Source organism: Lepidochelys kempii, chromosome 2 (assembly GCF_965140265.1).
Source record: "Lepidochelys kempii isolate rLepKem1 chromosome 2, rLepKem1.hap2, whole genome shotgun sequence".
Lineage (NCBI taxonomy): Eukaryota > Metazoa > Chordata > Testudines > Cheloniidae > Lepidochelys > Lepidochelys kempii.
Window position 1 is genome coordinate 220,325,500 of NC_133257.1, and position 26,026 is coordinate 220,351,525.

The following is a 26,026-nucleotide window of genomic DNA, read 5'->3' on the forward strand; positions in this document are numbered from 1 at the left end:
GATATTATGGAACATAAAATTTTATTGTTTTGGGGCTCTATTCTACCTGGTACTTACAACAGGTGCTTTTCCATACATCAGCAAAGAGAAGGGGAGAGACATAGCAGAAAAAGACATACAGTTACAGATACAGATAACTGACCATTATTATTACAGGTAATTGATCATTAGTATTTCTATATAAAACTTCAGTTATGGAAAACAAAAAACACTCAAACTGTTCTTCAAATAACTTGTAAGGCATTAACATGTTCATAGGACTGTGTCCCTTTAAACTCCCACTCAGATCTGTAATGCTGGCTGAATGCCTGGCCACTCTGGATTCAGTTTTGACAAACAAAACATGAATAAAGGATCATGAAAGATCCAGATGCAAGGTAACCCTTACTTACAACCGGACGGACTATTTATTTACAAATTGCCTTATTTTATTAAACAGAAATGTATTTTTCAGTCACATTTATGTACAGTTTTTTTAATACCCGACTTGCTGTTTGCATGATTTATAAGGTAAGTCATAAACAGTTTAGAACACTTTTATCACATTAAAATAAAATCATCTAAGACCTGAACAGAAACTGTGTAAAACTGATTGTGAAGCTTACTTGCTTATTATAATTCTAGTCATTCTGTTATCGTTTTGTTTTGTGCATTTTCCCTTTTATCTTCTCAGAAGAGTACATTAATGATTTTAAATGTGTAGGTACTGAATGGAGTTAAAAACAATATTTAACTAGGACTTTTATTATACAATTATGTACTAGCAAGTAATCTTTAGTGTTAATGATGTTTAACATGAATTGCTCTAAATTGTAGACATTTTTTGTAATTCAGGTTTAATAGCTATCAGTGCACTATGGAAATTAGTTACACTGACTGAAGGAAATTTTTTAATGATATATTCAGTTTACCATCATATATCATAGATACGATCCCATAATGGTATTTTTATAAACAGCTTTATATCCATCCTTTTAGAAAGAAGTGATCAAATATTAAGTTGTAGAATTTCACTAGTAAACTATTGCCTTTATAAAAAAAAAGAGAATTATATAGTGGACTTTTAACATCTTTTTAATATATCTGTGTGTAAAAGTGCAATTTAAAGACATGAAAAAGAAGTTCCTGTGTATTGTTAAGCAAGTGGACTTGTGGATTTGCAGAAGCAAACACATAATCAATGTTTTCTGTAATGTTTCTGTTATTATCATTTAAATGGGATGATAATTATATATTAACTGAGGTCCCTACTACCCATCTCAGTTGGATGTCCAAATGAAAGTTAAAGATAGCAGTGAATATTTTTACAAAGAGTAGGGAACATTTTGTTTGTCCTATCCCACATGTTTTTTCTCAGTAAAACAGAATATAATGTCCAAAGATGTGTGAGCTATAGCTGACACTGCAGTGGCTGCTGTGTTTTCCTACTTGGGCACAGAATTATTTTGTTTTAACTTCTTCTTTGGTAAATCTTTCTGAGATACTGTACCTAGAAACTGAAAGATGCTTAATACAAAATTTTGTTCTACATATACAATATGTGTCTATCAATTTTATTATTTAAGCATTAATAGATATTTTGTTTTCTATTAATAGGAGTAGTAAGTCATCTGATTTTGGATCACAGTAACTATGTGGAAAAAACATTTTGCCTTTTGCCTTTTATTTTTGGCTGTCACAACAGATCGTGTAGCCTATGGACAAAACAGAAAGAAGGGACAAAAGCCAAATCCTCTTGCAAGAAAAGATGATTTTCAGGGTAAAACCTTTTTCTTAGAAATTGCAATAGGCTGTATAAAATGTTTCCTAGAAGTTTTCCAGGATAATTTCCAAGGAAATGTGTGGGATTATTTTTTGTTTGGGTTTTTTTTTGGTTTGTTTTGCTAATGAGTCCTGGAATATATAGCAGCACATTTCACATCTACATTGTATTGTAATGTGATCTATTGTTTTCATCTAAACATATATCACTTCTGAATTATATACATTATGAGAAATTGAACAACAGTTTTTCATATTGAATTTGCTGTCAGAAAATTTATATTTTAATGTAATATTAATATGACAAAAATAATCTGTGATGTAAGTGTGACCTAAACCTGAAATATTGGGCTAATGAAGTACTATAGAGCAGAATTTGTCCCTACCTCCTAAAAGAAAAAAAAATGATGGGGGAGATTTGGGAATGTTGCAGTGGCTTCCTTAAGTTAAAACCTTGGAAGCAGGTATATACCCTTAAAATAGAATTATTATTGTAACTTTTTTGTTCCATTACAGATTGTGTGTGCTTCATTGACATGGTCTTTATCTTGGACAGTTCTGAAAGTGCAAAAAATGCATTGTTCAGTGAGCAGAAAGATTTTGTTTACAACTTAAGTGACAAAGTTTTCCTAATGAAACCAGTTAAATTCCGGAAGTATGATGTCAAACTGGCAATCATGCAGTTCAGCAGTACAGTCAAAATTGATCATCCCTTTGTAGCCTGGAAAGACCTGAATAACTTTAAGCAAGAAGTCATGAATATGAACTATATTGGGCATGGCACCTACTCCTATTATGCAATTTCCAATGTCACTCAACTGTTTAAAACTGAAGGTCGTAAGGGAAGTGTAAAAGTGGCTTTGTTGATGACTGATGGTATTGACCATCCAAAGAGTCCTGATGTCCAGGGGATATCTGCAGCAGCCAGAGATCTTGGAATATCATTCATTACCATTGGACTGTCTAGTAAAAAGGCCAATAAATCAAACCTACATTTGATATCTGGGAATTCTCCTAGTGAACCTGTTCTAATCCTAAATGATCCTAATCTCTCAGTGAAAATAAAAGAGCAATTGGTAAGTAACTGTGAATGTTTACATTTCTCTTCTCTTTTATTAGTGGCAGAGTTTGTTGTTGATGATGATATAGACACATATTAGACATGATATAGACACATAGACACCTAAGGTACAGTCTTATTTTCCTTCTTAAGTTTCTAGCCCTCCTGGTTGCAGAGAAAAGATTGAAGACATTACATGAGCGTACCTGAAAAGTTCAAAAACCAAGCAACAAATAAAAAAGCCAATTTTTTTTAATCAAATGATTTTTAAAACAATCTGATGATTTTTTAGGACCTGTCTCATGATGACTTTTGAATATTTAAGATTAAGCAATGCTGCAGGAATAGGTGGAGTGGTTCAGCTGCGAAAAAGATCTGAGGCAGCATGAATCCAGTTCAATTCACAGGCCCAGCCTTCAGTCAAACTACATTTTGGGCAAGGCAGAATTTTGTGCCATCCCTCAGTATAATTTCGGGGATAGTTACTCATAATTACAGTGTGCCTCCTAGTTTTCAAGGAATTGTGCTGTACTTAGATCACCAAAATCTTACACCATCCTTGCAGATCTATCTGTGCTGCCAAAATAGCCTTGTACTCCAAAATGCTTGCATGCTAAGGCCCCAGTCCTGTAATTTTTATGTTAAGTTACTGGTAATTTTGACATCAGGTTAATCAACATTTTGATTTTGATCTAATTATACAAAGTCACACACAAAAGTATGGAGACTAAGACCCTGATGCTGCAAAGACTTATATACATACATAACTTTATGTATTGTTTGTAATTCTATTGAAATGAATGAGATTATTCACAAGCACATGCTAAGGGCCTGATCCATTGCCCATTGAAGACAATGGAACATTTTTACTGACTTCAGTGGGCACTGGATCACAACTTAAAATAAGTGTAAGTCTCCTACTGTTCTCATTTAGAAAACACACTAAAAAATCCAATGTCGTGCACACATACAGTAAGCAGTATGTCCAAAACTGTTTTCATAGCTGACAGTAAATACCAGCACAGCTATGAAGTTGGTAGGGGCTGAAATCAGTGGCACTGACTTGTGAGCTCTGTGGAATAGTCAAAGAGTTTGGATAGGCTATTGTGGCACTTCTTTTCAAGGCTACAGAAAGTATTTTCTTGTAGGATAAGAGGCTGTACATAATAAGCTAAGATAAGGTGAAAACATGTTTAGAATTAAATTAGCTTTTCAGTAACTACACGAGAAGAAATATTGTAAGGGTTTTCTTAATGTTTACATTTCACTAAGTCACTCTAAAAGCATGTTAAAACTAGTTTGGAAAGTTTTAAAACCAGATATAGTGACTAGGTATCACATATGTGTAAAAGTACATGGATAAGCTATGCAATTAAGGAAACATCTGGAGACTTCTCAGGCACTGATGGCAATTGGTAAAAGACAACTGTAAGAGTTTTACTAATTTATGTCTTGCCATGTGTTAGATAGATGTCTTTTGCCTCTAAAAAGGAATACATATTTATAGAACAAACATTTTAAAATCAAATCCACTATATTGTATATTTTAATCAATAGGTAATAGGCCAAATTCTTCTCCGAGTTACACTGGTATAAATCTGGAGTAGCTCTCTATAAACTGATGCATTTTTATGATCTCTTCATACATTGTGCAATGAGCCAAGATGTCAGGTTTAACTATTCACATTTTGACTCTTTGTCCTTCTTATCTTTCCTACTTTTCCAAGGTAAAGATTCTGACTAGATGTTACATACTAGCATTGGTGGCCCATTGGTGGTATCTTCCTGACTGGTGCTGCATTATACACATTGTTTCAGTACATATTCCTAGGCACCAGTATATGCAGCTGAAAGTTCCAACCCTCTTCCACTCATTCTGTGGGACCTATTCTCCTCCTGCTGGATATGAGTAACTACCTCTAAAGGGTGGCTAGGATCAGAGTCATTGTGATTTAAGGAAATGTAAGCAAAGAAATATGAGATCTTTGATGGCCCCCTAGAAAACATGGTTTTGGGGGCTGGCATAGTACACTAGCTTGTGCAGAGCTAGCGTGTGCCTGTGTATCTGTGCTGTCAAGCGTGCTCTCAGCTGCAATGTCAGACATACCGTAAGAGAAGCTACACAGGAAAACACTGGTAATTCATCTGCTTTTGGAATTTAAGAAAGTGTCAGGATATATTTCTATGATGCTACATGTCTCTCAGTGAATATGGCATGAGTAGGCCTACTAAGGGTTCACAGGTGTAAGAATTGCACACTTAAAGGTTGAAACCATTCACTTAATTTACCATTCTTGGAATGGTATTTGGAAACAGTATATTTTATAGGAAACATCTTAGTTAAATTAATAAACTGGTATATTTTACAAGAGAATATATTTTTCTTCTTTTTCCTTCCCAGGTTGCCTTATTTAACAAGCGGGTAAGTGTTACAAGATTTGAGTACTATCAGCATATCAGTGTAACATGTTTTAATCAGCACATCAAGGCTGTGCCATTTCCTTCACTACTGATATCTGAATACAACTGTAGTAGTGCTATGTTTTTATCTCCTCACAGAACAGAAGAAGAATTTTCTTAAAAACCAGAGTGTCAGAAATCAGATGGTTATTGATATTAATTGTTGGGCCAGATTCTTCTACCTTTACTTACACTGAGTAATACTCCTTAAGCAGAATCATTGGGATGGATGGGACTACTTGAGGAGTAAGGTACTATCCAATGTAAATAAGGGTGACAAAATCTGGCCCTATTATTTGTATAGAAATATGGTGACTTTTATATTAACTCTCATCCATTCCTTCCAGGCCTTCTCACCATAAATCCCCAAACACTGCTCATTAGTGGGCGATATTCAGTTTTTCAACTTAAGAAACTTTCCCTTTGAAAGGATATTGGGGCTACTCCAGGTATAAGTTACTTGCCTGTCTCATTAAAATGTGGCAGTCTACTTGGCTCAAAATTGAGATTCATGTCCAAAACTAGTGGGTAACATTACATGCTATGTATCCACTACCTGAAGTGTTGATATTGTATAACAGATTTGGCTATTAAGAAAAACATTTTTCAAAATATTTGTAATACAGTATGTGCAAAACAAAGACTGAGATGGAACAGATTTAAGGGATTATTTTAATGGAGATTGTGCAATGTAGAAGTGGTGTATGGTTTGTTACAGGAAGGCACATTTTATAAGATCATTTATTTTCTGACTACTTGACTGTTTTGCTTCAGCTAGCTCATGTCCTAGCCAAAAATACTGATTTAAAAGTGCTTCTAAAATTTGAAATTCTAAACCTGAATATTTTTCTAAAATATTGTATTAACCCTTTAGTGTGAGCGGAAGTCCTGTGAGTGTCAAAAAGGAGACCAGGGACCACCCGGCCCTTCTGTAAGTATATATATTTTTTGTTAGGAAGCTTCAGAAATATGAATTCTAATCAGAGGTCAAGGCTGAACATTATCGATGTTTGCCAGAACAGTCTTTTAAAATGGTTACAGTATGTATGAAAGCAAGATCTCAGCCTTCCGTATGCTGTAATGTAAATGTTTAATTTTGTTTCTATGGTTTCTGAAATTATGGATTTTATATACCCTAATGAAGACCTGAAACCTCCAAACAGAGAATCTTCTTAGTGATGTTTTTAAAAAAAACATGAACCCATATACTAAGCAGAAATTAGAAGTAAGAAACCCTAATTATGGTTTAATAAACTAGCTTGGTTAAACTGGTACCTGATTTTGAAGCACAAATCAAGAAACCCTAGTTGTGATGGAAGGCTGTTAGGGCCTCTGTGCTATAAACGCCCACAGCCTATCTCCTTAGAAGGACATCGCAAAGATTCAGCATAGAAATGGGTACAAGCCAAAAGTCTGAATCTGAGCAGGTCAGGCTTTGGGGCAATTTGAATCCAAAGTCAGAGATGAGCGTTGCTGCTCAGGCAAAGATCTCTGTCTCTTATTCCATCTTTCTGTGGTAGCTGGCTTCTCCATGGCTAACAGATACAGTTGGTGTCTGAGTGACTTGGAAAATCTTAATGTTGTATTCTGAGTGATCAGCTGTAAAGTCACAGCATAATATTATAGCTCTTCTGGCTAATCTTAGCCAGATGCCGTGTCAGTCAGATGATGAGGCACTTAAAGATATATTCAGCCTACAAAAAGATGATGCTTGGGTTTGTCAAGGTATTCTGTACAACTAAGAACCAGTTCAGTTTTCCAAATACAATATTTATGTAGCTTTTAATCATGCATTTTAAGTACTTTATGGAACAGAAGCAAATCTAGAGTTCGAGCAATTCTAGCTTATAGAATCAAATCTAGACCTGGAGCAATTCTAGTTAATAGAATTTGATTTTTGTTTCTAAGCTGACCAGAAAGTACTTTCTAAACGAATTAGTTGGATATTGGGAATGCAGTGACTGTTTAGGCTAACAAAACAGGCAGTAGATGTCTAGCAATATCTATTTCACAGCCTGAAACGTTAAAACCTGTTTGTTTATAATGAATGAGAAAGAATGTTGTCTAGGACACTAGGGTTTTCATGTCCAACTTGTGAAAAGTGCCGGTTAGCACTGCTTTAACTTATTTCTTTACCTAGACAATCTCATAGTCTACACCATACCTCATCCACTGGACCAACTGGCCAGGGCCTGGTGGAACCACAATATTGTGGCAGGCCTACCATCCCATACTGCTGGGTAACACAAGTCCAGAAATGAGCCTTCCTCCACTTTTTAGTAGTCTCTAATCAGAATTTAACGTCTAAGACATTTAAGTTATTTTGTCCAAAATTATTAGATCACAATACGGTATGTAACAAGAATCCCAGGACCTCTGCTTCCTTTTCCAGCCCACCCCTTTGCACAAACCACATCACACTTGGTCTCATGGACCAGGAAGGTGTTGGGAAGAATTCTTGGCCTTAGAGCTGCAGAATGTTGGCATTAATCTGTTCTTTAAAACAGAGCAGAGACAACTATATGGGCTAAATCAATTCCTATTCTTTATGTGACAATACTAGTCAAAAATGACTGGAATGTCTCCAAAAGGTAGCAGCGAGGAAGTGTGTTATATTTTCTGTTGCACCTTAGTTCATGAGGTTTACTAGGATTCTATTTTGCTAATGTTGAAGATGGAAAACATATTTACACTGGGCATGGGTAAAGAATCCCTGCTAGAGTCATGTTTTCTAATACTGAGCAAGGAACTTTTTCAGACTAATGAAAACAGTCTTATGCCTGTCCAAGCTCCTTCTCTTTCTCTCTCTGCTTCACTGTAGAACTTTTGCCTAAACCTTTGCCATCGCCATTGTTGCCTTCCTTCCTGGTACAGTTTTAAAGAAACCAGAAACATATCATTATGATGTTCATAATATTTTCCTGTTTTATTTAAGGGAGGACTTGGTAGTAGAGGGGATAAAGGTGAGCAAGGACCAAAAGGAGACAAGGTAAATTGACAGAGTTTTCTCTTTAAAATTAATGCCAATTTCTTCTAGTTTTATTCAAACTATGCAAATGAGGAAAGCAGAGAAAAGGTATAGTACAATATGCCATAAATCAATCTTCAAGCATGGAATTCTGCCCTCAAAGGATCCTGTTGAAATCTATCAGAGCTGCATACAAGGATAGTATTTGAATCTAAATCCTTATCAGACTGAACAAATTAAAAAGCCAGTTCTTCAAGCTCTTCTCTGCAAGCAGACCCCTGCACCTTTGTGGAGCTGTATGAAAGTCAATGAAGCTCTATGTGGCCTCCGGGCTGTTTATTAGGAACAGTTTGCAGGATTGGGGCCTAAGATCCCAGGCATCTAATAACTGTGCTTTAGATTTCTATGTTATCAAAGTTTTGCACTGTATATGCTTTATTGTAGAAGAGAAGTTGGAGCCCTTTAAGTTAAAATTGGTGTTGATTTTCAGTCAGTATATCTTGGTTCTAATTTGGTAATGTTTGGTAAAACAGTGCTGCATATTTTGATTGGGCTCCATTGTTCTTGACAGGGTGAGTCTCAAAAAGGAGAAAGTGGAGAAAAAGGTGAAGAGGTATGTAGATGAATTAGTATTTCCTTATTAAGATCTATTCTTGAGAATACTGTATCATAATTTAGAAAGCTAGGGCCAGATCGTTACCTGGTATAAACTGGCATAGCTCCAGTGACTTGAAGAGAGCTATGTTGATTTACACTAGCTGAGAATCTGGTCCTAGATTTCAAATTTTTATGCAGATGTTTCATATTATCATTTATAATACATATCTGAACTAGCTCCTGCTTCAGAAAAGCATCTGTATTCAGGAAAGCACTTTCCTTAAGCACCTGTTTAAGCTAAGCATTTGCTTATTTCCTTTCCTAAGATGTGGCCCTTGTGATAACAGGAACTTTTGAAGTGACAGTGTATTGAAGTGACCAGCATTATACTCATCTGCAAGGGAGAATTGAAGTTCTCATAATAAAGATCTCGTCTGTATAGTTGCCATGAATAGGTCCCTCATCCGGTATTCCCTTAGTTTGAACTCTTGAAGATTCACAGTCAATAAACTTGACAGTAATGCAATAATTCAATCTAATTTGAAAATCAGTCTAGGGTAGAGATTATATTTGCTAGGAATGCAGTAGAAATTTTTTCTGGTAAAGGACATATTTGTCTATCTACTCTTATGGGGGGAAGGGAGTGTATGGAGGGGGACAACACCATTTCTTGAAGTCTACAGAAGATGACAACTTAAATGGACTTTCTTACAACTATAATTAAACTTCATTATACTTGACAATATTATCTATATTTTTCTTGTTCATAATCTAAGTATGTGCTGTATCTTCACTTTATTTTCTTAATCTATTTGTTTTTTAAATAGGGGGATCCTGGCAACAAGGGAGAAAAGGTAAGATCTTTTTGGAGAGGCTAAGGCCGGATAGTCACTTGATGAAAATGCACAGGGGAGTCTCAGCAGAAGGTTCTGTCTTAAGTCCCTACAAACACATATGCACATATAAATGTTACTACCATGAGCAGTTCCACTGAAATCAGTAGGACTATTCATGTCAGTAAAGTTAATCATGTGTGTGTTTGGAGGATTGGGGCCATCACTGGTCTTTGATGTGATCTTTCGGGGGGGTCTCTGCTGCCCTCTGACTGGCTTTCTTTGGTTAGCCCCGGGTTAGGACAGTTCTTGTCTCCTGGCCTTTCATTGCTTCAGTCCCTTTTGGCTGTGTTTCTTCACTTCCCCAGGCATTTCTGCCTCCCTTACTTCTCTGAGCTCTCTCCTTTTATAGCAGGCCTTGTTTCCCCATTGGTTGCAGCTGTAGGTGCCTGCCTCCATGATTGGCAGTTGTGGCAGCTGCGTGGGGATGTGGTCAGGCTGCTTGCCTGTAGGTAGGAGAGACTCCTCTCCCCCTTTTGCCTCTGCTCAGTATGGGGTTTGTAGACCCTATTACAGGTCCTCCCCTGCAAGGCTGAGGCCCTGCCTTGGCTGAAATATGCGCCTTCCCTGAATGGAAAATCAGCATTACAGCGCAACCTTCCCACCCGGTGTTGTATCCAAAAGGCATAAGGCTGTAGTGACAGGTACCACCTCATGATCCTTGGGTTTGTTTGCTTCATCACATGTTGGCAGCACAGATGCATATGGTCCATAACTAGCGTGAATCTGCTTCCTAGGAGGTAGTACCATAGGCCCGCTATTGCCTATTTGACAGCCAAGCACTCTTTTTCTATCACTGAGTATGCTTTCTCCCAGGGGAAGAGTTTCCAGCTGATATATACTACCGGGCATTCTTCTCCATTGACATATTGAGAAAGGACTGCCCTAGCCCTATCTCTGCTTTTTGGTCATGGGGGTCTTGTATGCCTATAAGACATGAACCTTGTCCACCAAGGGGCAGACATGTCTTCCACTGACTCTATGTTCCAGGCTTCTTCCTTCCTTATAGCACATCTAGTAGGGTTTGCTGTTAATCTGGCTTCTCTCAGTGATCAGAGGACAGTGGCTACCTTGTCCAAATGGGAGTCCCAACCTTTGCTGTAGATAACTATGTCATCAAGTATGCCACCACATATTGGCTGTGTTGTTGGAGCATTGGTTCATCAAATGTTGAAAGGTGGCCATTGCTCTGTGTAACCTGAAGGGCATGGTCTTAAAATGGAATAGACCTAGCAGTGTAGAAAAGGCTGTTTTCTACAGACACTCTGGTGTTAAGGGGATCTGCCAGTACCCCTCTGTCAAATCTAAAGCGGTGATATATTGGGCTTCTCCCAGTTGGTCTAAGAGCATCCACTCAGGGCATGGGATAGCCATCAAATTTAGAAATTGTGTTCACCTTCCTGAAATCTATGCAGAAATGTAGTGAGCTATCGGGCTTTGGCACAAGCAGAATAGGATTGCTTCAGTTACTCTGGAACTCTTCTATCACCCTGAGTTCCAGCATGGTCCTGATCTCTTTCTCAGTGGCCCCCTCAACTTGTTGGGGATCGGTCAGAGCCCTTCTTGTATTACCTTACCAGGTTCTGTATTAATATGGTGTTGTGTTCGGAACGTCTTCCCGGGTAGGGCTGAGAATACCTATGGGAAAGCGGCCAGCAGCTGGAGTGCCTTCTCCCTTTGCTTATCATTTAATTTTTTCCCCGAGGATCACTGAACCTTCTTTTAGGCAGTCTTTACTTTGGGGTCCTAGTTTCAGTTTTCAGGGTTTGGTGTGATAAAAACATTTTCCCTGCCTTTCCAGGGCTTCAATACATTTACGTGGTAGATTTGTTGTTCCTTTTTTTTCCTGGTTGTCTGATCAAGTATTCCACAGTTTCCACTTTCTTTATCACCTCATGAGGGTCTTGCCACTAGGCCATTTGCTGTGATTCTGAGCTTGGAAGAAGCAACAGGACTCGGTCGCCCAGTTGAAAGATATGCATCCATGCCCCTTTGTTATACTTTGTGTTGTTCTAGCATACACCCATATAGCCTCCAATCTCTGACATTTTCAGCTCTCAGTGTTTGTCTTTCTCAGGTTTTCCATACCAGGTTGAATATATGCCCATCAGTTGTTGTCCATATATCAATTTGCAGGGTGAAAACTCTGTGGAAGCTTGGGGCACCTCTCTGATGGTAAAAAGTAAGGCTGCAAATAATTGCCAGTGCCTGGGGTCCTGGGCAATGAACTTCTTGAGCACCCTCTTAAGTGTCTGGCTGAACCTATCTGTTAGGCCATCTATATGAGGGTGGTACATGGATATCCACAGGGCCTTGTCTTTTAAGAGTTTCCATACTTTCTTCATCAGCTGGGACATGAAATTTGTCCTCTGGCCTGTCAGGACCTCTTTGGGAAACCCGAGCCATGTGAAGATCTTCAGCAGCTCCTTGGTGATAGTCTTAGCATCTGTAGAACATAGTGGTATGGCCTATGGGTACCTGGTGGCATAGTCCACGATGACAAGTATGTGCTGATGCCCTGAGGTGCTCTTTTCTAGGGGACCTATAAGGTCGATTCCCGCTCTTTCAAAGGTGGTCTCCACCAAGCGGAGAGATACTAGTGGGGCTCTCGGGATTCCCTTGGGGACTGTCAGTTGACATTCAGGATAGGAGGTGCAGAAATTCTCAACTTCCTTGAAGACTACTGGCCACAAGTACCGGGCCAGGATCCTAGACTGCGTTTTGTCTTTCCCAAGATGCCCTGCACATGGGGTTGCATGTGTCAGGTGCAGCAACTCACGGTGATGTATCTGAGGTACTAACAGTTGCATCCGTATCTTGTGTCTACTTGTCTTGGTTTACATGGTATAATAAGTCCTCCTTGAGGGCAAAGTGTGGATACTGCTGGCCTTTAGGGGGTCTACCTCTTTGTCGTCCGCCATGGATACCTGTTTGAAGGCTCAGCTCAAGGTCTCATCGTTCCTTTGCTCCACTTGAAACTCCGAGAATCCAGTTAACTTCTCTGGATCCATTTGCAGCAGCGGTGGTATATTTTGTCTCCTGGATGGTCCTTCTCTGGGGTCATCATCGTCAGTGGTATCAGATCTGGCATCTGTGGTCCCTATTATGGCCATGGAAGGGACCACCTCTGCCTCCTCCCTCCACTCTCTCCCCGCTACCAATTTTTCATTCCAAGATTTTCTTTCCTTGGGTCAGCAGGTAAGAAGGTCAGGGTTCTTAAAGGGGAACAGGATGCCTAATACCTCTTCTGAGGTATCTTCCTTGAGTTCCTGGGCTAAGGGAAGCTTCTACAAGAGCTCAGGGAAATATGACCAGTCTCAGCCTAATATTACGGGGTAGGTTAGGTCTGCAGAGATTCATACCTTCATCTGGTCTTGGAGCCCATCAAAAATCTTATTGTCTTAGTGGGATACCCAATAGAACATTGCCTTGGATACATTTAATAGGGATTTTTCCCTTCTTGGGTTTCCCTGTCACCTCGGCTACCTGTTCTCAGATAAATGTCTGGTCACACCCCAGAGTCTGTTGGCCTTCTACTTCCACTGGGATTGTGAGTTTCTCTGGACTTTTCCTGTGGGCCCTATTCTTGCCAGTCCAGACCTGCCTGAACTTACACTCCATGTAGGGGCAGTCTTAAAATGGGTGCCCCTGTTGTCCACAGGAGTAAAAGGTTATCACATCTGTCCCTTATTTTATACCATCTGTGTCATCTTCTGTCTGGGTTTCAGTGGGTCCTTGCTCCTGTGCAGTTATGGGCCAAGGAGTCAGTGGGGTGTTTAAGGGAGCAGGTCTGTTGTCACTGGGAAATCTTACCCATGGACCCTGAGATGCACCCCTGTCTCTTATGTTGACAAGTCAGCATGGTTTTGTCAAGAAAAAACATGACAAAACCAAACCTAATAGCTTCCTTTGACAGAGTAACATGACTTATGGATAGGGGGGAAGTGGTAGATGTGGTATATCTTGACTTGTTATGTTATGTATAGTCTTAGGAAGAGAAATTTAGATATGCTGAGTAGAACTGACCGTCTGCAGAACTTGATATAATTATAGTGCTTACGTGTCTTCAGAAAATACCAAAACTCATATAATGCATTTTATTTAATCAAAAAATCTTCTTCAATTATAAAATTTTAAAATTTGTATAGGGTGAAAGAGGAGAATGTGGGACACCAGGATTAAAAGGGGACAGAGTAAGTACAACTTTTTAATTAAAATGTTGTCTATGGTGTTAATTGTGGAGCACATATATAAGTACCATCAACCTGTGCACTGAATGAGGCAGGTGGGGATCATGTGATTAAAGAATGTATCATTATGCATATACTCACAGGGTGGCTGAATTGGGGTTGCACGGGCACCCTTAAATCTGGAATTTCCTAACTTTTGACAGCTTGACTTTGAAACCTTAATAATGTTATTTTAAAACAGTATTTTTGTGTGTAATTTCTTAGTTTTTCTAAAAGCAAACTAAAACCCCAGAAATTCCATCATGTGGCATCATTTTGGAACCTGCATGGGTTGCCAGCAGGGCTTGAACCCTTAGATCCACCTCACAAACCTCTGCCACTTGACCTAATGGAGTAAGGTAAAGTGAAGGTGGTAGTAGGTAGTCATCCGCTATGTGGACCAGCACTCGAGAGGGATGAGACAGTTTGCCTATGGGTTTTGAAGATATTTGCTGTTGGCAGAGGAATGATGAGACTCTTGGGTTCCATTCCAGACTCTGGACCCTGCTGGCTGTTCCCCATAAGCTTGACTCTTTCTACCCTATTCCTCCAACTTGTCCCTGTCAGAGTCCCAGCTATGCCTCACCCCAGCTCCTCCTCTTACTCCCAGTCTCCTCACCTAGTGTGTCCCAGTCTCCACTGCTCAGATTTTTCATCCCAGTCTCAGCCTTTTTGTCCACACAGTTCTGTTGCCCACTCCTGGCTCCTTGTCTGATTTCTCTGTCCCTCTTCCCTTCACACACATTCTCCAGTCACACAAGTTCCCAGTCCCAGTCTTCCTTCCCTTGTACAGTCTCACTGCCCATCCCATTCCAGCTCCTAGGCCCAGTCTGTCTGCCTGGAAAGTCCCAGTTCTCCCCCCACCTCCTGGCTCCTTGTTCTCCCAGTTCTCCCCCCACCTCCATTCCTGCTGCCCCATGGTTCCCAGTTCAAGTGTCCTACCCCCATCTTATATTTGATTTCAGTCTTCCCACAGGCTTCCAATGCATCACCCCTACCACTTCCTTCCCAGTCCAGTCTGCCCTCCATCCCAATCGCCAACTTGCTCCCAGCCTCCAGTCCCAATTCCACCCCCACATTTCTTGTCCCAATCTACCTCCGACCACACTTCCATACGTTGTCTTTTGTCCCCTCTGAATTCAAAGTAAGCAGCTCTTCCTCCATGCTGCCTGAGCCCAGCAAGCAGCACAGGGAGAGAGTCTCTCTGGTTTCAATTCCAGTGCCTGGCCCTGGCACAGGCTACAACGGCCCTAAGTTGCAATTGCTGGGAAAGTCCTGCCCAGCCCTGGGCTAGATCATACCCAGTGTGGACAAAATCTTCAGAGATTTTAGCTGCCAAAATCAAAGAAGTCTTTACTAAGCATGTGCGAACCACAATTTTTCAGCGGTTTACAATTTGGCCAAATGATGACTGGATTTTCCTTGAGGTGAGAAAAGACACATCTCTGATACAAATCCCTCCCCCTTGCAAATGTTATATCCCTGCTCCAAACAATGGGAGTGCTAGAACTTTTCAAAGAAAAGGTTACCAGAGCTTTTTAACATGGGCAAAGTAATATATTTTCTCCTAGCCTCATTCTCAGAGAGAGCTGAACTGCTTGAGGCAGATATCCAGCATGAAAAAATTCAGCCCAAACAGTTAGAGTCTGGCAAAATTATAAGGAACTGAAAATTATAATTTCTAGTGTTCAGCAACCATAATACAAACTGCTACCAGCCCTATCTATAAGGCGCTGTCCATAAATTCCATTACACATTTTTTGGTGATTTTCAAGACTCACCTACCCCTTGTAACACTTTGTAACACTGAAACAAACATGCAAAATTAAGGACCCCTGCCATACTTTACCTAATTTATGCACAGCCCCGAATTATACACATACACACACTGTATATATTCTGTCCCTATTTTTGAATATATACTGTAAAGGGAATTACAGATGGATTTAGGGCCTGAGCAAAACCCCACTGAAGACAATAGCAATCATCCTGTTAACTTTATTGATTTTGAATCAGGCCCATGGGAAAGACAATACAGCCTAGCCCTTTCTATATAAACATGCATTATGATTAGGTTGAAATGGATTAGACTTTTATATAAGCAATTTAAAATCAATTGACATAAAAGGAATAGTGGTCACTCTTAAGAGGTATCAATTAGCTTTGTAATGACATCATATTACCAAAATATTTACAATTTTTCTTCGGTATTAGTCTCTGTAATATGTACACCTTATCAGAGGCAAAACTGGAAAGTTTTTTAGTGCCTATAAAGCAGTCATTTGATGTAAGTTAACAAAGCAGATGTTTGTGAAACATTTCCGTTGGCAGCTAGGACATACTTTTAAGTACTGTAGATTCAAAAGTTCAAGACATTATATGTATCCAGGCATGTGAGGGCCGGATCCTGCAGGGATTAACCACTGGGTATAGTGCTTGCTACCATGAGTAGCCACAATGATTTGATGCACATTTGCAAAATTATATGAAGATATAGCAAAGCCACCACTAGAATGAAACAAATCATGGTGGTAAGTGTGTGTAGAATCAAACCTACACTGAGAATATGGATAAATGGTTAGAAACAGTTCCGATTTCAAATCAAGACAAGTTTTCTGCATTTTGAGCTATTGTCTATATTCTAGTCTAATTTGCATTTAGGGAAACCCAACTTTCAGGCAGTGGGAAACATCAGATGCACTGCTGAAGTCAGTGTAATTAATTAAATTAAAAGAAAGAAAAATAAACCCTCCTCCTGGACAGCCAACAATACTGCCTATTATACTGCAATGTCAATCACTGCAGCTTCTAAATTTGCTTCTGATTATTGGAGTTATGCTCTTGACACTCTTATGTGTGTTCAATTTCTGATGATTTTCCACAGGCACAGATTTTTTTTTTTAATTCTTGAGAGGTGGTTGGCAGATCTTCATCTATTTTTTCAAATGTGCATTGAGCTGGTAATTCTGTGGGTGTCTATAACTCTGGTCTGTTCAGTAACTTTTTAAAATGCTTAATCTATTATAATTTCTTTACAGATCCTTTACAGATGTCAAATGTTTTTTTCATCACTGTCAATTAAATAACAGAGGAACACTCTGCTTAGCTTTCTGTAGTCTTGGCATATGGTTTTTATGTCCGATCTCCTGGGCTGCTTTGTTCATGTTGTTTGCCAGTTTCTGAACAACTTCCTTTTATCTTAATACACATTTCACGTAGCCTCCTACTACTTTGCATGTTGCCCAAACTCGTATTCTTTTTTCATGTGAGATGTGCAACTCCTCTGTTTCTTCGATGTCATTCTCTTCTGATTCACTTGTCCTTAAAGAGATTTTTGAACCCCTGCTATTTCACATGATCTGGGGGGTCTTTCTTTGAGACAAATCTTATTACTGTATTTCAAGATGAGGAAATAGCTGATGGAATGTAATGCTTTAGATGTCACTGCTTTATTCATCAGGACAGTTACAAGATCAAAACAACACATGCTGTGGAAAGGACAGCCAGATCCACTGATTTCTGTATATGTAGAAATATAAAAGAATGAAGAGAGGATGAGGAGGAAAAAAACAGGGGAACATCTGAATTGGTCTAAAATTCTTTTTACTTGGGAAGCAAATTGTAATTGATGGGAGTTAAACACTGTAAGTGTGCATTCTGATAACTAGTGAAACTAGTACAGCAGAAAGACAGATTTATGAATTACACTAGAACTGGACAGTAGCTGTAACTAGTAAATGCTTTTTTATGGAGCATAAATATGTGAGCTAATAAGATAAAGGCACTTTTACTTTTGAAGATAAAGGTTTTTATGATTATTGAAAACTGTAAGTCTGCATCTGCTTCTGCTTCTGTTGCATAGTTTGAAGTAACAAGGTTAAAGTCAATTGAAGTTACGGCAGTGTAAAACTTATTCAAGTGAGATCAGACTCAATCTCTGTATCACAGAGAGAACATGATCACTGTTGGGATTGTTAAAGATTTTCCATAAGATATATCAATAGAAATTGAGATTCAGGACATGTATCAGATGACAACCAGCTAAGCAACCAATTAACTCTTATCTAGCAACAGGGATTGATTTCTGAGGGTACGTCTGCACTGCAAAATAAACCCAAGATTAGTAGAACTTGAGTTAACAGACCCTGGGCTCATTAACCTAGGCCTTGAGCATCTACATGCATTTGTAACCCCAGGTTAGGAATTGTTGAACCCTGGGGCTCCAGCATCTACACTGCATTATGTGGGTCTGAGTCCAACCACCCATACCCCAGACTTCTTATCTCTCTCCCAAAATGTGGCCACTCTAGCCCTTTGTTCATGGGCAGTGTAGGAAGATTTGACTGTCCAGAGGACAAAGAAAGTTATCTTGTGGGATTGAGGGATACTATTGGCAGACTTAGAGAGCACTTCTCCATTCGAGCTGCATCTACACTGCAAACCAATAGAACTTGAATCCTGGGTCCTTGGTCTGAACCCTGAGTTAGGGTGATTTGTGTGTAGTTGGAAGGAGGGTTAGGCTTAAGCCTGAGTTCAACTATGGGCTTATATTGCACTGTAGACATACCCTAAGCCACCTTGTATATCTTTTATAATAAAGATGTTTGATCAAACATCAAGAGACAATTCAAAGGAAAAACAGAGAATTACTAAAAACAAAACAACAAATTCATACCCCTGAGGAAACAGCTATACCAGCCTAATCCCCGTTGTAGGCAGCGTGAGGTTGATTGAAGAATTTTATCGCCTTTTGTGGAGATGGATTAACTACAGCGACAGGAGAAGTGAAGTGTCTACACTGAAGTTGCTGAAGTGTCTACACTGAAGCACTACAGCAGTGCAGCTGCAGGGGTGCAGCTGTGCTGCTGTAGCGTTTTAAGTGTAGACATAGCCACAGTGGAGTGGGAATGAAATCCAGAGGAAATTCATGAATAGAGACATGGTATAAACAAATCTGGTCTTTTTGTATATTATAAAGAACAAAACAATTTGGGCTACATTTCCAGTACTGTGCTTTAGCAATATGTGGTTCTAAATGCAGTTGGTTGATAAAGTGTACATTGCTACCTTTCCCCCCCCCCCCCACAGGGATTAGAAGGCCCTCTTGGACCAAAAGGACCGCGAGGACCACAGGTGAGTGCGCTGAAAGTTATTACATAATAAAGAGAGCTACTTATGCTGTTGTCTGTAACCTTGTTCTGTATTTATCACACAATCCATTTTATTGCTAAACTCTGCAAAGTTGCACATTTTGAGAAGTAAAGTAAATCATGGCAACTCTATGAATTTCAGAAAAAAATTTATGACCAAATCCTGGCCCCTGCTATGTATCTCACACACAGTCTAGCCAGAGCTGTGTGGCTCAGCTGGACTCCTCAACTGTAGAGTTTTCCACATACTGTGGGAGATGTTTCTCCTGTTAGGTTGACCACATAGCACCTATGTAACTGCCAGATCCCATAGCTAGAGTCTAAGGTTTCACCCCTCAACGACCATATATGGCAGCCTCCCTGATATCCTAGCAAGATGGGCAGAGTACTGCCCAGATGAATGATAGCTGGAGAGATGGAATTGGTTGAGCAGCTCAAATGCCAATATCGTCATCAAATGTGCATAGTCTACTGAGGACCCATTGCATCAGCCAGTGACCACAGTTGATGGGCATCATATTAGACATTGTAGAGTAAAGTTCCCGGATCTGGCTCAGTCCTGCAAATCCACGAATCTCTGAGGCAGCCCCACAGGTGACGCCATGTAGGGTCAAGGCATGCATGCTTTTGCACGTTGATGGAGAGTCTGAGAGCATGGTGCGCTGGCGTATTTTTGTCCAAGCAGGTGACATGGCCAAAGAGCAAGCAGTGCTGCTTTGAATGTAATGAGCAACTGGAGGAAGGCCAGATCTCTGTGAGATTTTGGCATTTCACACAAAGTCGAACCACTTTAGGCTCAGGATTTGGCACTGACAGTGCCTATGGTGTGTCTCTAGCCGCTCCACTTCTATCTGTAAGAGGTTTCTGACCCATATAGCAGTGCAGGCAGCACACAGGTTTGATAGATCCTAAACACTAATATGAGAGTTTCAGTAGCAAGAGTGATGAGTCAGAGTAAGGTCCCATCCCATTGATAAGAAGATGCTTCTTGTTGCTTGAAAAGGGATGATGGACAATCCCTTCATGGCTGCCAATCCCCCATTCCAAGCTCCCTCTCTCTCTCTTCCCCTGCAACTTCCACAGTCCCTCTCCAGAGAAAGAGTGGACAGGGATCTGGAGATATTTGCTTAGTATAGCGGGGACCTCAGCAAGTTGTTTGTGTCTCCCTAGTGGCTCCATATGCTGGTACTGTGGAAAGTGCATAGAGCCACTCCACTTCTGCACCCAGCCCAACTATTTCTAGATTGAAACACCACGAATCAGAGAGATTTAGACCTATCATAAAATGAGACAAATCAAATAGTTACCATTTACCTACAGAAACTAAACTCTCCATGCAATGTGTGTTCAGTTATGCATCCTTTGTAAAATACCCAGCTGCTAACTGTTACAAATTGAGCCATTTCTGAATTCTGGTAAAAAATAACTTAGGAACAATTTAGTAGGAAAACAACCCTGTTATTTTTAGGTGAAGTCATAATGAACTGAATATTTTTTTCTTTTCAATGTACAGTAGTCAGTGTAGTTTTTAGTTCTGTGATACCCTTGTTTCAAAACTAATGTTGGAATTGTTTATATTATAGTATATTATATTAATTATGTTATATTATATTCATATTATAGTATAGTATGGTGTACATTATTTGTTTGGAAGACTTCTGATGCAAAAAATTGCTGGAAAATAAAAACAGATCAATGTTATGTTAAAATAGAGGATTAATCCATTATGTTCAGCAATTTACTGTAACTATGAACTATGGCAACTAAATAATTACAAATGAGAATAAAGTCCCTTCAGTGACCAAAAGGAACATGCCAAACAATAAACTGGATAGTGATTTATCTCATTTACAGAAAATTACATTATTAGATTCCCTGCCATCCCTGTTGCACATTTTCTACTGCACAGGCATTTCTTCATCTCACTTCTTGGTAATCTATTTTTCACCAAGACAAATACATCAAAAAGAGTGATGTGATTTCCAAAACTTCTGTTAGGAATTCTTTTCAATGTTTGTGTTCTCATAGGCTTAAAAATTATTTTGTTTTTTTATGTATAAGTCCCTCATTTATTAACAGAATAGAGTAGAATTTGTTTTTATTTAAACACATAAAAATTAGTGGCAAATAATAACCAACTCAGAACGACAAAGCCCAGGAAGTACAGAATAAAGGCATATATTTACATACATACAAACGCACATACTGTTACCAGCCTTACCTGAGCAAATCAACTAGTCTCAACTCAGTCAGAAAGGAGACACTCAGACAACATTAGCTATCCCCCTTGTTCCTATGGGAGGATTCTTTGCTAGGTTGTGTGATTTGATAATTTGCCTTCTAGAACTTTAACTGTTTTGTGGTTTTGGTGATGGTTATGATGGTTTTTTTTTAATAATTTGTGAACTATATTATTTTGCGATTATTTAGGGGTACTGGTGTATTGTTGCATGGTTTGTAGAGCAATTGGTATGGTTTATTAAGCAAGGGAGAGGTACAATAAGTTGATATTTTTTCCAAGCCTGCCACAAAGGGTGCAAAATTAAGGCTTTTACAAGTTTTGTAAACAAATTAATTTGGTACAAATACGTCTGATTTAATCTTTGGTGGGACTGCCTTTACTATTCACATAAAATTGTCAGCCACCATTATTAAAATACCTGTCCTCCTTTAAAAGATCGGTTTTGTCAGTTCCTTGGGTGGTCAATAAATATAGGTTTCCCACTCCTGTACTGCAGCTTCAGCACTGGTGTGATTTATAGCTGTGAGAACATGTTTGTACCCTCAGGGAAACTGAGCATTTTGGATTCTTGTCAGTTCTTTTTCTTTTTACCAGCATACATTTTTCTAGTATTTCCCAAAGTTTCTACTGTAATAAAAAGCAGTTTCCATGGTTGAAACCTCTTTACTGCTCATGAATATCTCTGCCCATCCACAGGAAAACTCCATGAGGCCTCATAGGGTATGTCTACACAGCATAGAAAAACCCGCAGCTGGTCTGTCACAGCTGACTCAGGCTCATGGGGCTTGGACTGTGGGGCTGTTTCATTGCTGTGTAGGCTTCCAGGCTTGGGCTGGAGCCCAAGCTCTGGGACCCTCTCACCCCACAGGGTCTTAGAGCCTGGGCTACACACCTAGCCCGGAAGTCTACACCGCAATGAAACAGCCCCACGAGCCCATCAGCTGGCACAGGCCAGCCACAAGTTTTCCTTTGCTGTGTAGACATACCTATACACAGAGACACAAAGATCTGGTTATCAGCTCTGCTGCTGGGAGCTGCGATGAATTGCACTTCACAACCCCATTATGGGCAACCTGCCAAATGGTCCTGGGACTCCCAGTAGCAGACTATGGAGATAAAGATCTACTTTGGGTGTCAAGAAGAATTTTAAGGGCTGTACGCATAGGATGTATAACAGTTCCACATTTTGGCTGTTTCTCACAGTCACTCATCAATCTGCACCCAGCAGCCTGACCACCCATTTGGGATATGGACACACTCATGCCCCACACCTTTGTGTAAGTGCTGCAGACTGGGTATCTTACATACTGCTCACAGAAGTCAGAGGATTGTTTTCCTTGTGTCTGAGAACACAGCTGTGGTCACAGTAACAACTGGTTCTAAAAGTATCTTGCAGAGTGCAATGTTTTTCAGAAAATCAAAATAAACTACAGCTCAGTAGTAGATAGCTGGCCTCACAGAAGTGGTTTCTTTACAGACTTGAATGGAGAGAGAAGGTGGTGGCTTAGTGAACTTGCTTGGGAAGGGAATTCCAGGCATAGAGGGCAGTATGGAAGTATCACAGAGTCCAGAGCTGGAGAAAGAGAGGAACAAGAAGCTCCAAATTAAACACATGCAAATTATATGTAAAAGTAAAATCTACTTTCTGCAAGAGCTGGTTATTATTATTAATGTATATTATGGTAGCACTTCAAGGCCAGGGATCTGTTGTGCTAGGCACTGTACAAATGTATAACAAAGACAGCTCTAGCCCCAAAGATATTTTACTGTATTGTGTTCAAGACAACATTCAAAAGAAACTTATGTATCTTTGAAGAAAACTAATTCTATGGTATTTATCTTGGTTTAGGGAATCAGTGGACCTCCAGGCGAGACAGGTCCAAAAGGTATTCAAGGAAAGAAGGTAAGATATAGAACAGTCTGTGTGGAATATGGAGTGTGTGCAAGATAAGCTCTAGCAGAATGCTAGATTACAGTTTTATCACTGTGATGTCATGAGTTTCTTGACAGTGGTGTGCTCAGCATGAGAATGATGTACTGTAGGGCAGTGTCATCAGGGTAGTAAATCTTAACGTTACTGACAAGGCTCTCTGGTTCTAAATTCGTTCAGGCAGTTTGCTACAAAATTACTTTTTAGGCTGAAATATTTTGCACTTGAATATTGTTGAAGTAGTTTGATATGTTTCTGTTTTGCTGTTATGAGATATTCAGATGCGAAAGATCTCTTAATGAGTTGAGTATTTATGTGATGCTTTTTTGTGTTCTGAGGACTGAAAAATGGCATTAAAAACATTAGATGAGGATTTGGTCCTGAATGAAGACCAAGGTCTTTGACCTATTTAAGATATAATGAGAAATAATGAGTTGTTGTAACCAGAGCTAGTTAGAATTCATTGGTCCAAGTATCAGAGGAATGTAGGCATTCGTCCTGTTCACAAATTATTAGCAAATTGATTTATGCAAATGTATTTGTTTTACTCATAAAATTTCCATTATCTTCAATGAGTGTTGTGCAGTTAAATCCTCAAACATCTCTTTCAAAATATAGGGGCTAAGGTTAACACCTGAAAGTTATCCATTTTACAGCAGAACTATGGGCAGCCTAAAGAATGAAATACCATTTTTAGGTTCCATTGGAATTGGGTGTGCAATTTGGGATATATTCATGTTTTGTTCCTGAGGCAACAAGTCCAGTTGAAGACACAAAGGACCAGCTTTATATGTGGAAAATATTTATGATACAAATGATTATGGAATCTTGGTCTGTTAATTTTTTTCCTTTCCTGACAGATGCTTTTCTTGTTCTTTTTTGTCTATCTTTCATGCCAAACAAAATTAAGGGAGCCCATAGTCGATTATTTCAGCAAGAAAAAAAAAGGGTGATGGTTCTGAAAGAAACTATTCATGCATTGGCAAAATAGCCATGTCTCTACTAATCCTGATTTAAGCTTTGCAAAAGCTAGAAGTCTTGGCTTCTTTCTGTAATTTCACATTGACAGCGCATGGACAGTATTAACAGCTAATCTTATTGTATATTGCATTTACGTCTTCTGAACTGTATTGGTGCTTTCCTCTTAGTTTATATATGTGTATATAACATATATTTGTATGTGCATATGTATAAAATTGCATTTGGTCTTAGGTGCAGACTGTGCAAAATTCAGCCTTGGACCAGCATAGTACTAATTTGAAAAGACACTCAGTAAAAAAGTGGCGTTGAGTGTTCAAAATTAATTGTCTCTCACTGATTCTAGATTAAATTAGTTCAGTGTACACATAAAAATATTTCTCCCAACTGCCAGCTCTGCAAAGTCACCCAGAGTTCTGAGAGACAAAATGGGTTCTTCCTGGTTTATGCAACATCGCTTGTAATAAAGATTCTGCAAGCCAAATTCTGCCCTCATTTACACTTTGTACAATTCTACTGTTTACTATCTAGATTTAAATCTAGTTACAGAATCTAGGTATAGAAAGACAAAGATATAGATATACTTTAATTACCTTGTGCCACAGTTAAGCTTTGCATCTCTACACAATGTAATTTATTTGAGATGAGTAACTTAATTTTTTTTTTTTTGCACAAGACAATGAATGGTTGTTCACAGCTTAATAACCACCCATTCAGCTAGTGAAGATCAGGGCCTTTTCCACTTAAGCTTCATGATAGTCAGACCCATAACAATCTTCTCAACTTCTGTTATTCTTACAGAAGGATTATTGAGCAACTCTTTTAAAATTAGTTTTCCAGACACTTATTATGATGAATTTGAAAAGTAGGAGTTACTTACAGCCACTCTTTCCAACAGTATGCATAATCAGTCGAGTCTTAGCGTAATAGCAATAAAGCTATTCACTTGCCATGTAGAAGCATTTGTTGTCATTTAGTTGAGCTGATGACTGGCTGCATTCTGATTTTGGAAAATTAAGGCTGGCTGTCCAGAACTGGCACAAGTATGGCATAACTCAGAACACTATTACTGTACATTTCTGTTCATGATGAGGTCAAGTTAGCTCAGACATGCCCTGGAAGAGGACTATTCAATTATAGTGAGCACAACAGATTCAGGGTACATGTACAGCAGCTGGGAGCTTGCTTCCCAGTGGAAGCGTACAGACAAACTTTGCAGTGTAGCCAGGGATAGCACAGGTGGTGGCTCAGGCCACCTGACTCAGTTTCCAGGGGTCTGAGTGGATTTATACTCAGGCAGCTAGCCCGAGCTGCCAGCCATGCAACCACTGGCTACATTGTTATTGTTAGTGTGCTAGTTTGAGAAAAACTAGCATGTTTGTCTACTAGTGCTGGGAAGCACACTCCCAGCTGCAGTGTAGATGTACCCTAAATCCGTCGTGCTCACTAGAATTGAATCATCCTCTTCTAGACATAGGCTTGAGCTCAACCCCAACTTCTGTCTATATAGAAACCTCTCAGACTCAGGCTCAGACTTAGAGTTCTAGGACCCTTTGGTGGAGGGTTCAAGCCCAAGTCAAGCTGGTACCTAGGGGTCGAGCCCGATTGCTTTGCATTGTAGACCCTGCATCCCCTGACTTGGGTTCTGGAAGTACACCAAAAGTATCCCATAATGCTATGAGCCAATTTCCTTTGTCCTCTCTGTCCCAAAAATCTCCAGTCGACTCCAGGGAAACAGAAGTGTCCCCCCTTGGTGTA

At 39.4% G+C, this 26,026-nt stretch overlaps 1 protein-coding gene across 2 annotated transcripts in view; it reads left to right on the plus strand.

Annotated features, from left to right (window-relative positions):
• Positions 1-337: 337 nt before the first annotated feature.
• The window catches only part of COL28A1 (collagen type XXVIII alpha 1 chain), a 118,152-nt gene continuing 92,463 nt past the window's right edge, over positions 338-26,026 (plus strand). Inside the window, exons 1-11 of one of the 2 annotated variants that reach the window (XM_073333869.1) lie at positions 338-377; positions 1,597-1,759; positions 2,278-2,837; positions 5,223-5,243; positions 6,156-6,212; positions 8,217-8,270; positions 8,821-8,862; positions 9,674-9,700; positions 13,888-13,932; positions 19,057-19,101; positions 23,210-23,263. In XM_073333869.1, coding sequence (XP_073189970.1) covers positions 1,633-1,759; positions 2,278-2,837; positions 5,223-5,243; positions 6,156-6,212; positions 8,217-8,270; positions 8,821-8,862; positions 9,674-9,700; positions 13,888-13,932; positions 19,057-19,101; positions 23,210-23,263 — 1,032 coding nt within the window. In that variant the 5' untranslated portion in view covers positions 338-377; positions 1,597-1,632. Of the gene's footprint in view, positions 511-1,596; positions 1,760-2,277; positions 2,838-5,222; positions 5,244-6,155; positions 6,213-8,216; positions 8,271-8,820; positions 8,863-9,673; positions 9,701-13,887; positions 13,933-19,056; positions 19,102-23,209; positions 23,264-26,026 lie in introns of both variants that reach the window. The other variant, XM_073333870.1, reaches the window with a different exon arrangement.